Genomic DNA, 16,364 nt, shown 5'->3' with positions numbered 1-16,364 from the left:
GGTCCTTTTCCCATTAAAAATGTTATCTTTTTATTATTGAGTTATAAGATTTCTTAATGTATTTTAGATACAAGTCTCTTACCAGATATGATTTGCAATCATTTTCTCTCATCCTGTGGATTGTCTTCTCATGTTCTTGTTGTTGCTCTTTGAAGCACAAACATTTTAATTTTTGATGTACAATTTATCTACTTTTTTTTGGTATGTGTGCTTTTGATATTTCTAAGAAACCATCACCTAATTCAAGACTTCAAGATTTATGCCTACATTTTCTTCTAAGAGTTTTAGGTTGTATGTTTAGGTTTTTAATCTACTTTGGGTTCCTTTTTTTACATGGTGTGAGGTAGGATTCCAACTTCATTATTTTGCATGTGAATATCCAATTATTCCTGCACCATTTGTTGAAAAAAGGATCCTTTCCTCACTGACTTGTCTTGGCAGCCTTGTTGAAAATCAGTTGACCGAAATGGAGGGATTATTTCTGAACTCTCAAGTCTATTCTACTGATCAATATGTTTTGTCTGTCATTATGCCAGTACCACACCATCTTGACTACTACAGCTTTGAAGTAAGCTTCGGAATTAGGAAGTGTGGGTCTTTCATCTTTGTTCTTTCACAAGATCGTTTTGGCTTTTCTGGGTCTCTTACATTTCCATATAGATTTTAGGATCATCCTATCAATTTTTGTATGTAATATCCATTTACATAGAATTTTAATTCCTTTTAATGATGTCTTGCAGTTTTCAGTGTACAAATCCTATACTTTTTTGTTAAATTGACTCCTAAGTATTTTATTCTTTTTGATGATATTGTAAATAGAATTGTTTTCTTAATTTCATTTTTTAATTGTTCATTAAAAGTGTATAGAAACACAACTTTTTGGCATACGATCTTATGTCCTGCACTCTTGTTGAACCTGTCTATTAGCTCTAGTAGCTTTTTAAAATAATTCCTTAAGATTTTCTAAAAATAATTATGTCTTATGCAATTAGTTATTACTTTCCAATATGGATGCTTTATATTTCTTTTTCTTTCCTAATTTTACTGATTAGAACCTCCAGTATACTGCTGAATAGAAGTGGCAAGAGTAGGCATTCATGTCTTGTTCCTGATTTTAGGGGCAACCCTTTCAGTCTTTTACCATTAAGTATGATGTTAGCTGTAGATTTTTCATAAATACCCTTTATCAGGCTGAGGAAGTTACTTTCTATTTCTAGTTTGTTAAGTATCTATATCATGAAAGGGTACATCTATTTTTTTTCTTTGCATCTATTGAGATAATAATCCTGTTTTTTCCCTTTATTCTACTAATATGGTGTATTACATTGATTCATTTCCTTTTTTTTCCTTCAACTTTTATTTTAAGTTCCGAGGTATATGTGCAGGATGTGCAAGTTTGTTACATAGGTAAATGTGTGCCATGGTGGTTTGCTGCACAGATCAACCCATCACCCAGGTATTAAGCCCAGCATCCATTAGCTATTCTTCCTGATGCTCTCCCTCCTCCCACACATTGATTCATTTTCTTTTCTTTTTTTTTTTTTTTTTGAGACGGGGTCTCGCTCTGTCACCCAGGCTGGAGTGCAGTGGCCGGATCTCAGCTCACCGCAAGCTCCGCCTCCCGGGTTCACGCCATTCTCCTGCCTCAGCCTCCCAGGTAGCTGGGACTACAGGCGCCGCCACCTCGCCGGGCTAGTTTTTTGTAGTTTTTAGTAGAGACGGGGTTTCACCGTGTTAGCCAGGATGGTCTCGATCTCCTGACCTCGCGATCCGCCCGTCTCGGCCTCCCAAAGTGCTGGGATTACAGGCTTGAGCCACCGCGCCCGGCCTGATTCATTTTCAAATGGTAAACCAACTTTTCATTTCTGGGATAAATCCTTCTTGGTCATGGTGTATAACTCTTTTTGCATGTTGCTGGATTCAGTTTGCTAGTATTCTGTTGTAGATTTTTGCATCTATATTCATAAAGGCTACTAACCTATAGTTTTCTTGCAGTCTTTGCCTAGTTTGGTATCAGAATTCCACTGGTTTCAAAGAATGTTTGGAATTGTTCCCTCTTGTATATTTTGTAAGAATTTGTGAAGGATTGGTGTTATGAGTTCTGACCTTTTTGAAACACAATACTGGCTCCCTCATTCTGTGTTGGAGGTGAAGAACAAAGCCTCCTGGTGAGTCCCAGGACTCTGTCAAGAACTGCAAAGAGTCTGGGTTTTATAAGTAAGCTTGCTACAGTTTCATGGATGCTAATAGAAGACATCTGATTTCTGGGTCAGAGATGAAAGACAGTGTTACAGCGATAGTGGCAACTAGTATATCAGCATTTTTATGCCAGTTGTTATGCCAGTTTTTTGACCTATTCTCACAGGACAATATGCAGAGTGCCAGCTGACACCTGTACAATCAATGGGTTGCATTACTGGAAAGAAATGGTGAGCTTAGGGAACCTGAATTTTTCATAATGACCAGTGAGCATGCCTGCTCTTTGCTATGGAGATACTATATCTTCTAAGGCTATATGCTATCAAAGATGGTTGAAGAAATAGTCCAGAACAAAAGCAGTCAGTACCTCTGCTCATAAGACATGCATAAACACTTGAGACCCATGGAAAATTATCTCCCAAAAGACTCACTTGTTCATATTTTTCTTAATACTCTTGTTATTCTTCTATTACGTGCACTATATTTACATATCTTAAATTTAGGTTTTGTTTTATTAGTTACACATTTGCATGATTTAAAGATCCACTTTACAAGTCTTATTCCTTAAAAACAGTTGTTCCCTGACCTGCTCCCCATTCACTGCTTCTCTTTCCACTCCGGCTGATTCTGCTGACACTGACCATGGTCTCTATAAATAACACTTTTTATATTACTTCCGCCTCTTGCTTTGTCATATGAAGGCATTAACTCTTGACTTCCACTGTGAAGAATGTGGACTTGACTTCCTCTTACATTCCTACCCTATCTTCCTATGGTCTGTTTCCACATTTTCCAGTACAGTTAAGGCATAGTTTTGGTCAGCTCAGTATCAAGTATTTTTATTATGATATTGTTATAAATGCTATTCACAAATGGACTGTGTGGCATACTTTTCCTTTTCTGCACAACTTACTGTTTTGTCTCATTTTGTTTTTGCTAGTTTTCATTGCTCTTCTCCAAATGTTGGAATCTTGAAGGCATCTCTCACAGAGCCCTTTGACCAGCTCCATTCTATTCTGGCCACTCTTTCGGCCTGCTGTGCAGCTTCTTGAATCTCCCCTCAATGTCTTCCACTGATTTCCTTTTCTCTCTATTATGTTTAATTCTGTTTTTGGGTTACACATCTATCTTTCTTGGTTTATAAGTTCATTTTTGGTGAAGCATGTCCTGATAAAAGGGCACGCAGGAGAAAAAATTTTGGAGGCACTGTGTGTCTGAAAATGGACCCTCACACTTAATAGTTCAGCAGGCATAGAATCGTAGGTGGAAAGTAATTTTCTCCATTGAAATGTAGACAGCATTTGCCTCATTTTCTTCTAGCTCCCAATGTCGTCATTCAGAAGTCTGATTCTTGGCACTTGGTGTAAAACTATTGTTTTTTTCACTTTAGGAACTTTTACGACCTTTTATTTTTTCCCCAATGTTCTGTAATGTCACAATGATGTGCCTTAGTTTGGGTCCATTTTCATCCTTTGCCCTTGGCATTTGTATATCCTTTCAATCTGATGACTTCAGTTTGGGGAAAATTTTTTAATTTACTTCATGGATAATTTATTTCCCTCTGTTTTCTCTGTTTAGCCATTGACCAACTCCTGTTAGACCTCTTGGCCTCAATTTCTCTTTCTCTAATTTTCCATACAATTGCTTTTTGTTCTGCTTTGTGAGAAGTTTCCTCTACTACACTTTCCAAATTTTCCATTGTAGATTTAATTTCTGCTATATTTTCTAATCTCCAAGAAATGTTTTAAATATCCTTTTCCTGTTCTATTGATGCAATCTCTCTGAGGACAACTCTCCTGGCATAGCCTCTGTTTCCTCTAGTTTGCTTTCTATCTTTCATCTACGCACTTCCTCAAATGTTTGGTGATCCTTAGTTGTTTGTTCATCTTTTAAGAGTGGAATGCCATAAAAGACTTTTTCTGTGAGATTCTCTACAGGGTAATCTGGTTTTGCCTTAGTTGGGGGCTGGTCAGACCCCCAAAGAAGAACTTCCCAATCTCTTGCCAAGAGGATATGGCTGTGCATATTATAGGAGCCAGAGAAGGAAGGAGGTTGAGGACCTCAATATTCAATATACAACCTTCCACTCTATCTCTTTTTAAATTACTGGATGCCTGACCTTAACTCCTGTCCTCAACCTTAGCCATTGTTAGAGTGAAAGGTCTTTGTCTCACTGTCAAGAGTAGGGCGGGAAATTAGGGGTCTTCCTGCCTTTCAGCTAATATTCTTGTTTTCAGTACCATTTTCATTTCAATGTCCAGAGTTACCTTTTGTTGCCAACTTCTGAGAATATCTGGGGTTCCAGGTTAAAAATCAGGGGTTTTGTTTGTTTTTTGTTTTTTTCTGTTGCCAGTTACGATTACAGTTTCTCAGGTCTACTTAGTTACTACTCATACATCTACTTTTTAGCTTACAATTTGTTGTTGCTATTTTCCTGTCTCTTCTCTTTGTGTTTATTCCACTTACTGTCATTTTAGTGGGGCTTGAAGATAAAATAGAGGTGTTCAACCTACCTTTTAACCAAAAACAAATTACTATGTTTATTACATGTTTATCCATCTATCTTTCCCACCAAATGTTGGAAATCTTGTTCTATTTTGTATAAAATCCCAGTGATAAATTCATTCAGCGAATCCCAATCTACCATCTTAGAAACAAATAACTAAAATGGACTTTGAGAGCTCATATAGTAAGTCCCTTTGACTGAAAGCATTACCAGTCCATTAATTAATAGTACCAAGAAGAGAGGTTAGCTCATAGTATGAGTTTTTTGACATGTTTGAAAAACTGGAGGATATCAATTCTCTAATTCAATATTATACAAAGAAAGATAAAGAAGCAAGACAAAACAGAATGTCTTCTAGATCCTTAGACGTGAATAACTGCCCATCCCTCTGGAGGCTAACCCTCAGATTCTCTATCCTTCTTTTCTTGTCAAGAGAAAGCCAAAGGTCAGAAGATGGGAGGTGCTCATGTAAGCAAGCTGGAGGACAGCACTGCCACATGAGTGGGCACAGCACCAGGGCTCTCCCTCCTGGCTCCTCAGCTCCCTTCTTACATGCAGGGCTTGAGCAAGGGGCCCCTATTAGGATTCCTTGCTGGGCCAGGTTTCTTACTACTATGATAGATTACAATCTTTACCCAAGCATGGCATGTAATGTTTAATATAAAAGAGATTAAAACAATTTTTTAAAAACCTCTTTGAAAAATGTTTTGAAGAACAAATAGAGAAAGAAAAAGTTTTTATTATGGCAACTTTCAGTGTATTCCTGCCACCTCTTGCCATTAAAAACAATATTTGCTGGAATAGATGAAAACAAATTTCAGACATTATATCATTTTCATCCACAAATTATTTTTTCTTTTTCTTTCCTTCTCTCTCTCTCTCTTTTTTTTTTTTTTTTGATGGAGTTTCGTTCTGTTGCCAGGCTGGAGTGTAGTGGCACGATCTTGGCTCACTGCAACTTCTGACTCCCTGGTTCACGCATTTCTCCTGCCTCAGTCTCCTGAGTAGCTGGGATTACAGGCATGCACCACCACACCCAGCTAATTTTCGTATTTTTTTTTTTTTTTTATAGAGATGGGGTTTCACCATGCTGGCCAGGATGGTCTCGATCTCCTCAACTCGTGATCCTCCTCACCTCGTGATCCGCCTGCCTTAGCTTCCCAAAGTGCTGGGATTATAGGCGTGAGCCACTGTGCTCGGCCTTCACCCACAAATTCTTCGAAACAATCTCTATTATTCAGACTTTTTCTTTATCTTTTATATAAAACTACAATGCAACTATTATTCCCAACAAAACTAACAATTCCACAATGTCATCTAATACCCTGGTCCTGGTCCACATTCAAATTTCCCAGATTATCTGTTTGAATCGAACCACTGCATTTGGTTCCTCTATCTCCTGAGTCAGTTTTAATTTGTAATAACCGACTTATTCTTTTTTTAAATTTTTCTGGAGTCTTGCTTTGTCGCCCAGGCTGGAGTGCAGTGGCGCAATCTCCGCTCACTACAAGCTCCACATCCTGGGTTTATGCCGTTCTCCATTCTCCTGCCTCAGCCTCCCAAGTAGCTGGGACTACAGGAGCCCGCCAGCACACCTGGCTAATTTTTTGGTATTTTTAGTAGAGACGGGGTTTCACTGTGTTAGCCAGGATGGTCTCAGTCTCCTGACCTCGTGATCCACCCGCCTTGGCCTCCCTAAGTGCCGGGATTACAGGCGTGAGCCACCGTGCCCAGCAACCGTCTTATTCTTTAACATATCATGTGCTTAAAGAGTGAAGGCAGGCTTGCAAAAGGCTCTGCTTTGCTGCAGTATCAGCTTTACTTTAACCTGGCATTCTTCCAAAATCCTAAGTGCTCTTGAGGCACATGTTTCATAGGTATGTGCTGGCCTTGTGCTTCTGTTAGTGAGAATGTAATTCAACAGTTAGTCATTTTTAATGTAACTGCATTCTGCCTTATTTACTTATGCCACTAATCAAACTTTGGAGGCATGTGCCTACTAGATTTATGCATAGTTTGGAATCTCATTGTTACATTAAAAAATTATGAATCCATACTGTAGAAGGCAGTGATAGTACAATTAGATATATGGAAAACAGGTTTAGTAATAAATTCGTGCATTAGGTATTATTTTAGAAATGCTTTCAAGCCATTTATTTCAAGTGGTAGTCATGGGGTAGGAATAAGAGAGTTTTCTGAGTCTTGATCAGATAAAACCCAACACTTCTGGTCAGTACTCCACTTTCATCTACTCTTCCCATTTTAAAATCTCTCTTTAGTCTCACCATAGGCATTAGGCTACCTCTCCCATTTCTCTTCTCTTCACATTCAGCTATTATATAGTGAGTGTCTGCTATGTACTAGATGCTGTACAAACTGGATTCCCTTTTAATTCTCCCACTCAAGTACTAACCAGGCCCGACCCTGCTTAGTTTCCAAGATCAGGTGAGATCGGGTGTGTTCAGGATGGTATAGCTGTAAACTAGATTCCATGTAATTCATTTTTTTTTTTTTTTTTTTTTTTTTTTTTTTTTGTGAGACAGAGTCTTGCTCTGCCGCCCAGGCTGGAGTGCAGTGGCCGGATCTCAGCTCACTGCAAGCTCCGCCTCCCGGGTTCACGCCATTCTCCTGCCTCAGCCTCCGGAGTAGCTGGGACTACAGGCGCCCGCTACCTCGCCTGGCTAGTTTTTTGTATTCTTTTTAGTAGAGACGAGGTTTCACCATGTTAGCCAGGATGGTCTCGATCTCCTGACCTCGTGATCCGCCCGTCTTGGCCTCCCAAAGTGCTGGGATTACAGGCTTGAGCCACCGCGCCCGGCTCCATTTAATTCTTACGACAGCCTATGGATGTGCCAGCTTCACTTTGTCCATGTGAAACCCAGGCCCAGAGATTTTGCACAGGGTCCCTGACTCTAAAAGCCATGCTTTTGCAGTGCTCACGTTGCTCTCAGGAATATTAGTGATGATTGGATCAGTTAAAGAAGATCAAATCAATACCAAACGAGGTAACAGAATGTTTAAAACTGGACCAATACCTGCTCCATGGAATCCCCCGCAGACATAGAGTTTCCCATCCACTGCCCCTGCATTGGTGGAATTGGTGCGGAGTGAGAGGAGGGGACTTGGCATGGGAGGGCCCTCTCGCCAAAAGTCCCCATCTGGGTTGTAGATCTCCACCACGTCAAGGCATTTTCGAACTTGGCCCTTGTCTCGACCTACACAGCCAATGCCCCCTGCAGAGAATGATGTGGAGAAATGAGAGGATCAGGAACTGAAACTCAATTGTAGACAGCACCGCCCCCTGCAATGGTTTGTATCAAAGGTTTATGGGACTGTAACTTTACTCTTTCATGCCAGGTGCTACCTTGAAGACAACTTCTAAGCAATAGTGATGTCTACTATGTACTCCATAGCCACATTTAATGTCATTTTTATTCATAGTGTTCCCCTTGTTTGTGATCATGCATGAGACTGAGTCCACCACTGGATTATATTCTATAATATCCAATGCTGGTTCACATCATGAGCATCCCCTTTATAATAAGAATTTCAGGGTTGACTGTAAAGGTAATCTGACTTTGACATCTGCCTTGCTGTTGATGGTTAGCAATGCTTTTGCTGATGGGGCTAGCTCAGAACGTGTTCTTCCCATCACTTATCATTGCAAGCTGGTTTCTCCCTCTCTTCTTAAGTTGCATGATCTTTCCCAACTAGGGAAGGACTATTCTTTGTAAATTTCAGGAAAGGCCCTAAACCCAAATGCCCCATACATCTTCCAGTTTTGGATGATATAGTTCATTCATCAGATAATTATTAAGTGCCTATGATATGTAAGGCCATGTGCTAAGTTGTAATAAGGAGTTCTGAAAGATGCATAAAGCATGTTTCTTGCTCTTAAGAAATTAATGGGATGGAAAGGGCCATGTTTGCAAATAAACAAAATAGAAGACATCAAGACAGGTATCTTAAAAGAGATAAAAATGAGATTTAGAAGTCCAGGGACTGTAACAAGGAATATAAATAACACTTAGAGAATCATGACTGTAAGTACAACTCTCCATTGGAAAAGTAATTGCATACAAATTTCCTATCCACTGTTACAAGCAGCACATTTCTATGCACTGTTTTTGTTTTCCCTTCCAAAGTCCACAGTGAAAGTTCATCAAGGTCAGGGCCATATTTCCTGATCTGAAGGATGGCTCCAGAGACTGAGGTAAACTCTCCGGAAGGAGGGACATGCCTTATTTGCAGACACGCCTCTCATCAATGACCTCATTCTATCCAGACTCACAGCCTGGTCTGTGTGACTAATCAAAAAGCCTGTAAAGCACTGGCCTCAGGTAAACCAGCTCTCCTTCACATAGAGAGAGTCCTGGAAGACTCACTGCGCAAACTGCATATGTGGAGTGGTGACTGATACTGGAGTATGTTGTTGACAGCGATCTCAAAACCAAAATTAAGAGCTCTGCTTTGATCTCATGGCTTTTACTATATGTATCACTTACTGAGAAATTAATCTCATGTGTCTCCTGGCCCATCTTATCTCAGTGTCACTTTACACCCTTTGCCCATCACTGCATCAGTCAGGTGTTATTTTCACCATCACCTGCTTTCCTATCTTGCTCACTGGCCTGTAGTTTTCCATATTGCATCCCCAGTACCTAGCCCAGTGCCTGACATGTTGTGCGTATGGAATGAAGAATGAGAAGCTTAATTTTGCATGTGCTTTCCCTGCCTGTCCAAGTGAGTGTGCTATTGGGAGCAAAGGCCACTATTCTGCATCTTTTATATTACAGGGCCTGCCACACAGTACTCAATGAATCCAAGAAGATTGATGGGAACAGCTTATTTTCACCATGGTTGGGACTTATGCCAGGCATACAAGCTGATGGAAGAGCACTTTGAAGGAAAGGTCTTTTTTTCTCTTTGCTGATGTAAACTGGCCTGTTTCCTGTCTCAGTTTGAATCCAGGGACTGAGGCTATAAACTAACTCAGGAGGCTCTTAGTGGCCTTCTCTCTTATCCGACTGGATAAATAATTTAGCCCATTACAGTGCCAAGTCCGAGCTGCAGCGTTTCCAAGGAGGGGATACACTGGCCTCGGTTAACAGCACAGCTCTGCTGTTCCTGGGCCCTCTTTCAATGTGGCACTGTGGTAGCGAGAGCTTTCTCAGCCTAACAAAAAGTGGAGTTTCCTATTTGTAGGGCAAGAAGGACTTAAAGAAGAGGATTTATCCATAGGAGTTGAACCGAGCAACCACCCATAAAGTAAGAATAAAATGATCTAGTTGTCTGTTTTTGTGAGATCCAGGAGAAATGTTACTAGGCTGGTTTGTATTACAACTCCTCCAGAAGACCAGCAAGTGGAAGCAAAGAGGTCAAATGCAAGTCACTGGAGTTGAGTTAGGGCACACGGAGCAACCAGCATCCTGAGTCTAGCTCACAAGTTTCACATAAAAGCCCATTAGAGGACTTCCGAAACATGATGCATATACAGAATGGGTATTATTCTCTTGACTTTTGCAATAATTAGTATGTTGTCACTTTTGTTGCTCTGTTACCAAATGTATTTAATTATAATGTTCAGCCCTTACTCTACAAAACTAGCCGTTTCTATTTGGTGGGTAGGCAGTTCACACGCTCCACTCAAGGGGTGACATGAGCTTACAGGGTGCTCTGTCTTTGTTTCTGACCATTAATGCCTGAACACATTCTCTGTCTCGCGTGGATGTAATTCCACCATCAAGTGCGCTCTATCAGTAACAGACTTAATGAGCTTAAGCTGAAGGTGAATCCTGATTAGGTAGATAATCAAATGAAAGCATGATCTTTATTAATAAGTTAGCACCAGCACTACAAGAGAAATCTTTTGATGAGAGGTGTCCTGGGGTAGGATCAGCACATCAGTAGAATTTCAATGAGATACTTCCATATCTTTAATTTATACGAACCTCTGAGCATGACTTTTCTTTATTCAAAAACAGACAAACGAATAGAAATTATCTTTGCAAGTCATATCCAAATGGACCTAAATGCAAAATATATACCCTGGTTTTTATTTATTTATATTTTTTGGTGTATGTGTAGTGGAAAGGGGGAAATTATAGAAGAGGACAATGCCTCCCTCTCTTCTTCATCATTTCTGTAAAGACTCCCTCCTTCTTGTGGGTGTGGCTATTTTAGATTCTTTCTCTTCTGGGGGAGTGCAGGAGTGAACCTCTCCTCCCACACAAAGCCTGGCAGGGAGCTGGCTGAGGCAGAGGGGAGTGGTACTCGCTGCCCAAGGTGCCCTGGAATGCAGCGGTGCTGGCTCCCAATGCCCTCTGCCTGCAGGGTCACCTCAAGGTGGCAGGCGTATTCTATTTTCCTCTGGGTTTGATCCAGAACAGGAAGGGGGTTTTGTAATCCTTCGGATAAACTCCCAAAGTTACCTGTCGTGCTAAACCAGACTTAGGGGAAAAATATACATATATTTATATTTACTATTGTCAGCACCCATATGCCCTGGAAAAAGTATGTGGACCTTGGAAACACACAGACCCTGGTCCCTATCTGTGTCACGATTTGCTAGCTAGACAAAGTTGGTCAATTTAATTTATCTCAGCCTTTTCTCATCAGTAAATTAAGGATAATGACAGCAATTCCATAACCTGTTGCAAAGATTAACTTATTAGGCAACCATGTAAAGGCGGAGAAGGGTAAGGAAGAACTCACATTTGTTGTATACCTATTCACAAGTATTGCCACAGGAATTTTCTTTTAATATCTATTCTCACGCACGGTGTGTAAACAAAATGGTTAGCATGCAGGAAGCACCCAAATGTTAATTCTCATCTTCTTTCATGTTCTAGGATGTCGCATGAGTAACCGATGTTTATTAAAGTTGCTGAAATCCTACCTTTGATTACTCTCAATTTAATTATTTGCTATGTCTATAATTGATAGTTTACTGACTGTATGGTCAAATTGACCTTAATAGTTTCTTTTGGGGTTGGATAGAGAGATTCAGAAGGTCAAAGGGCTGAGGAACGGGCAGAGCCTTCCTCTCAGCCTTCAGGCGGAGGGAAAAGCTCCCTGACATGACTTAGAGTAACTCATTTGGTCATAAACGTTTGAGAGAGGTAGGAGCTGTCAGTGGACATAACAATAGAAAAGGATTTTGCAATCCATAGGTTTCTAGGAGTTAAACTGGCCCATATATCTGAGTGGATGGGCTAATTTCTGACTCACATGTCAAACATGATCTATTCACTGCTAATATAATGCTTGTGATGATTTGTTTCATTCTCACACAAGTTGTCAGCTCTCTGATTTTTTTCCAACCTCGTATCAGAATTCTAGCTTTGGTGCTAAAACCCTAGAAAACATGAACCTAGCTTCTTGCCACATTCTAAAGTCTGACACAGGAGACTCTTGTGTATTTTCAGAATGAAGCACTTCAGTACAAGGCTGACAGCTGCTTACCTGCCTTCTACCGGATTCCGGTTGATACTGTGCAGTGCTCGTCAACAGGGTGCCTGGGCTCACAGAACAGGGCTGCTGGGCCCCCCTGTACTGTGTCCATTCTCCATTCTCTCTGTCTGCTGGCCTTCATGGCCCTTGACCAGCTTGTTCTTGTCAGGCCAGGAAAACACAATCATCTGTCTGCTTTTTGTCTGCTACCCCACACAAATGACTATGAAAATCAAATAAAAGAGCTTCAAGGGGAAAACCAAGTTCCATTTGTTACAGCTTGATTTTGCTTCATTTTGGAGGGAAAAATCAAGTGTTGGAATTGTCTGATAACTTCCAAGTGGACATATAGATGGTTTAATAGAACGTTCTGGAGCTGGGCCCTGAGTGTCAAATAAGCTGCAATTATACAATGTTGTCCCACCTGATGCTGAGTGATCCCTGGGCTTTTGTGTCAACACAGCACTGTGTCTTTGTGGATTTTCAGTTGGTCTGGGCCTTTCAAACCCTGGGCCCATCTTTTCCCTGTCTCTTCTCCATCCCATCACCAGTCTGTCCTGCAGGGGTCCCAGCGGGTCTAAAGCCTGGGCCTGTAAGGGGAAAGCACAGAGGGGAGAACCCGGACATGGTGGGTGGGAGTGAGCTTAGGGCATGGCCTATAGATGCCACAACAGGCTAGAGGTGCCAGTTGCAGATGAATGTCACCACAGCCCTCCTCTCAGCAGTCACCGACTCTGCCGACTGTACCTCATCAGTGCGTCCCATACCCATCCCCTCCCCTACAGACACCAAGTCTTGGTGACCCAGCTGCTCCTAACTCCTCACATGTCTGGTCTGCCCTTTTCCCTCCTGCACCGCCCCTGCACCTGAGGCTCCAGAACACTCAACCATTCCCCAAATAAGGGAGGCTGTTTTTCTCTAGGCCTAGGCTTGGGCTGATCTCTCTGCCTTGAATGGCCTCTTCTCCTCCTCAACTTGGCAAACCCCTACTCCTCTTTCAAGGTTCAGCTCCACCTTCAGCCTCTCACAAAGCCTATTATATCTCTACACAGAATTGGCCATTCCCTCTGTCCTGAACAGAAATCAAGGTTTCCATGAAAATACATTGCTCTGACTTATCTCCCTATATGCCTCCTTGTTAGATGAGACTGTAAGTCCCTTGAGCATAGATGTCTAATCTGCTTTTCAGAACGTGGCAAGTCCTAAATCCAAAGAGCTAAAAGTTGGCCGATTATAAAAGTCATCTTCCTAAGAATATAGGAATCTAATCTCAGATACAGAGAAAAATCACTGCTGTCTGTTATTGGGCTGATCTTTTCCCCCAGATTTGCCTGCCTAATACTAATACTTCCATGAAATGGTCCTGCAAAGAGCTATTAGTCAAACCTATTCCGCAGCTTAGAAGTGAAAGAGACACAAAATGTAAGTCCTTGAAGGCAAGGTCTACATCTTTATATTCCCTGAGGTGCCAAGCATAATATCTTCTAAAGGATGCTTGACAGTATTTGTGAAATAAATATTAAAGACAGAAAGATCGTAATAAGTCTTTGGCATATTTATCTTGTGTCTAAGTGAAATGTTTTACAGAAAAGGATAGTTTGTGCTCATTTCCATATTTAACCAAGAAATGGCAGAGGAAGGGAGTGATAAAAATATTGATCACATGTATGAATTAGGATAAAGGAAGAAAGATAGTACATTTTACTCCAAATGACGGTTTTTTGGTAATCGATACTTTCCTCTTTAAAGCACAAAAATTTTCCATTTCGACTCTTTATACTGTTTTAAAATAGGTATTACGTTCTTCTCTGCCTTAGTGAACTGAGGACACCAAATATAGTGGAATATTTTCTTAAGGACTCAGGAGTAACAAAATGATCTGCTGTGTATAATATGCCATGGATATAGATGGTTCTACACATTTAAGCTGCACAAAGACATGCCTAAGATTTGCTTTCTTAAACAAATCCTTGTTATTGGCATGGTTTTTTTTCTTTAACAGTTTACTTCTTTTTCATAAAAGCAAAGCACAGATTGTGTAGTTGTACAACTCTTTGCCTGTGTAACATTAAGCTTTCCTGCAGACACACACTGGTAGATCAGAACCTGAGACAGCATTCTCCTAGGGTAGTTCTCATCCACCCGCAGTAACACGAGCACTGTCCTGTGGGGCTTTCACACTGTAGAAGCTTCTAAACATTCTAATTTCAGAACCAAACACATTTTAAACTTGTAGTTAATTTAAGCAATCTAAAAGTATAGTTTGGATACCCACTCACGTTTGTACTAGGTGTCATAGAATAACAAGTTTGAGGATTTTTTTTTTTTTTTTTTTTTTTGTCCATAAGACACTCAGAGTTTGCTGGGAAATAAAGGACAAATATGAAAACATATATAATACAGGATTATAATTACACATGGATGGAATAAAGTGTAATTTCTAACTCACTGTCCCAATAATACATAGAATGCTAACTCTCTGTGAACTTGTGGGATATCAATGATAAAAATTACTATAGCTAAGTTGCAATTTGGGAGCCACAGGTAAACTTTTGTCTTTTAGAGTACTTATTTCTGAGTTACTCATTGAGGGATGCCAGATAATAAAGGTTTAAAACCCCTCAGGTGCTTAACTGGAAATATATTTTATAGATACTTATAGCAAAAACATAATGAACCATTCACTCCAGCTCAGAGCTACTGAATCTCTAAATCCAAGTCTTTTTTCAGAACAAGGAGGCATGAGGAATATCCTGTCTGACTTCTTTGGCCATGGTAAAGCATTCCTTTCCTTGTTCATCATGAATGTATGAAATGTGTATCTAAGCCCAGAACACTCTTGCAATTAGAGCAGAACATAACTGACAGCCTATTTTGGCTTATCAGTACCAGGACACTTCGACCAAGTAACTTTATCCAACTTCCTAGAATATTCAAGTACACAATGATGCTGTCTAGAGGAAGAGATATTGCCTTATTCAGCTGTATCTCTTCTAAAAGCCAGCCCAGGGCCTGGCTTGTGTAACACATGCTTAGCAAATATTTTGAGCATATAATACATCCATTAATATGATATTACCTTTCCACTTTCCTCCGAACATCTGCGTTTTTCAAAGTGCAATCCTGTGATTTTTTTCACACCAGAATTGCCTTTGTATTTCCTACAATTCAGATTCCTAGGTTTCATTTTAGACTTACTGCCTCTGAATTTGCCAATAGTGAGGGCCAGGGATCTGCCATTTTGGTAGGCAACCTAGGTAACTTGAGACTTAACACTTTTTAAAAATTGCTTAGAATTTTATCAAAAGAAAAGGGTAAAATCTTACCACAATGAAGCTTGATCCTCTCATTTCATAAACTAATTCACCATTAGAATGATCTTTGAAATGCATTTACTGTAATAATTTGAACCTTTTATGTAACTTTTCCCTTCATTACTCTTTAATGGCATTCAAGCTGAGAATCAGACTTGGACAGTGCTGTTATGTTTTCAGTAAACCAATGAGGCACAAAATGGTTTCCTGGAGAAAACATTGATAGTTTGGGACATTAGCTATGTGGGAAAACTCCATTAGCTGTCTCCCTAGAGAGGGAAATAAAAAGTCCCCATTTCAAAACATTCTCCATAAGACCTGTAAAACTCTGATAATTTCTGTGGCATTTCATATGATAGAAGAATAGGACAGGTTACAGAGATGTGAAAATGCAATTCAGTAAACAAATACTTACTGAGCATCTATAACATAAAGCCAGGTCCTGGGCTGGCTTTCAGAGGAGACACAGAGATGAGTAAAACAATGTCTCGTCCCTTAGACAGTCTGAGTACAGAGTGACAAGGGCAGCGACTGGCAAAGCAGCATGCTGTTCATTCTGACCAAAGGATTACATAAACCACTACAAGGAGATGGCACTTTTGCCAGATTTTGAGGATGTTGAGTTAGGTCCTACATGCAAAGGGAACAGGGTAAACAAAGGCACAGGAGGAAAGCATGTTCAGGAAGTGACCCCGAGTCCCTGTGGCTGGCGGTAGGCTTTGTGGAGTGGAGGAGTAGCAGGAGGAGCTGGGGCTGCGGGGGCAGGCTGGGGTCACGTGTGAAAGGTCTACTGCCTCCATAAATAGATTCTGGCCTCACTTTCTATATTTGATTTTGCCTGACCCATCAAGCTGAAGCAACTTTTGAATGCAATTTGACATTTTAAGAACACT

The 16,364-nt window shown here is 40.5% G+C and overlaps 1 protein-coding gene across 1 annotated transcript in view; it reads right to left on the bottom strand.

The window, feature by feature from the left end:
• Positions 1 to 16,364, bottom strand: part of KBTBD12 (kelch repeat and BTB domain containing 12) — an 88,453-nt gene that overhangs the window by 23,743 nt on the left and 48,346 nt on the right. Inside the window, exon 5 of the mRNA XM_010356646.2 lies at positions 7,741 to 7,938. Coding sequence (XP_010354948.1) covers positions 7,741 to 7,938 — 198 coding nt within the window. The remainder of the gene's footprint in view (positions 1 to 7,740; positions 7,939 to 16,364) is intronic.

Source organism: Rhinopithecus roxellana, chromosome 1 (assembly GCF_007565055.1).
Source record: "Rhinopithecus roxellana isolate Shanxi Qingling chromosome 1, ASM756505v1, whole genome shotgun sequence".
NCBI lineage: Eukaryota > Metazoa > Chordata > Mammalia > Primates > Cercopithecidae > Rhinopithecus > Rhinopithecus roxellana.
Note: the sequence above shows the minus strand (reverse complement) of the source record. Positions and strands in the feature narration are given on the sequence as shown.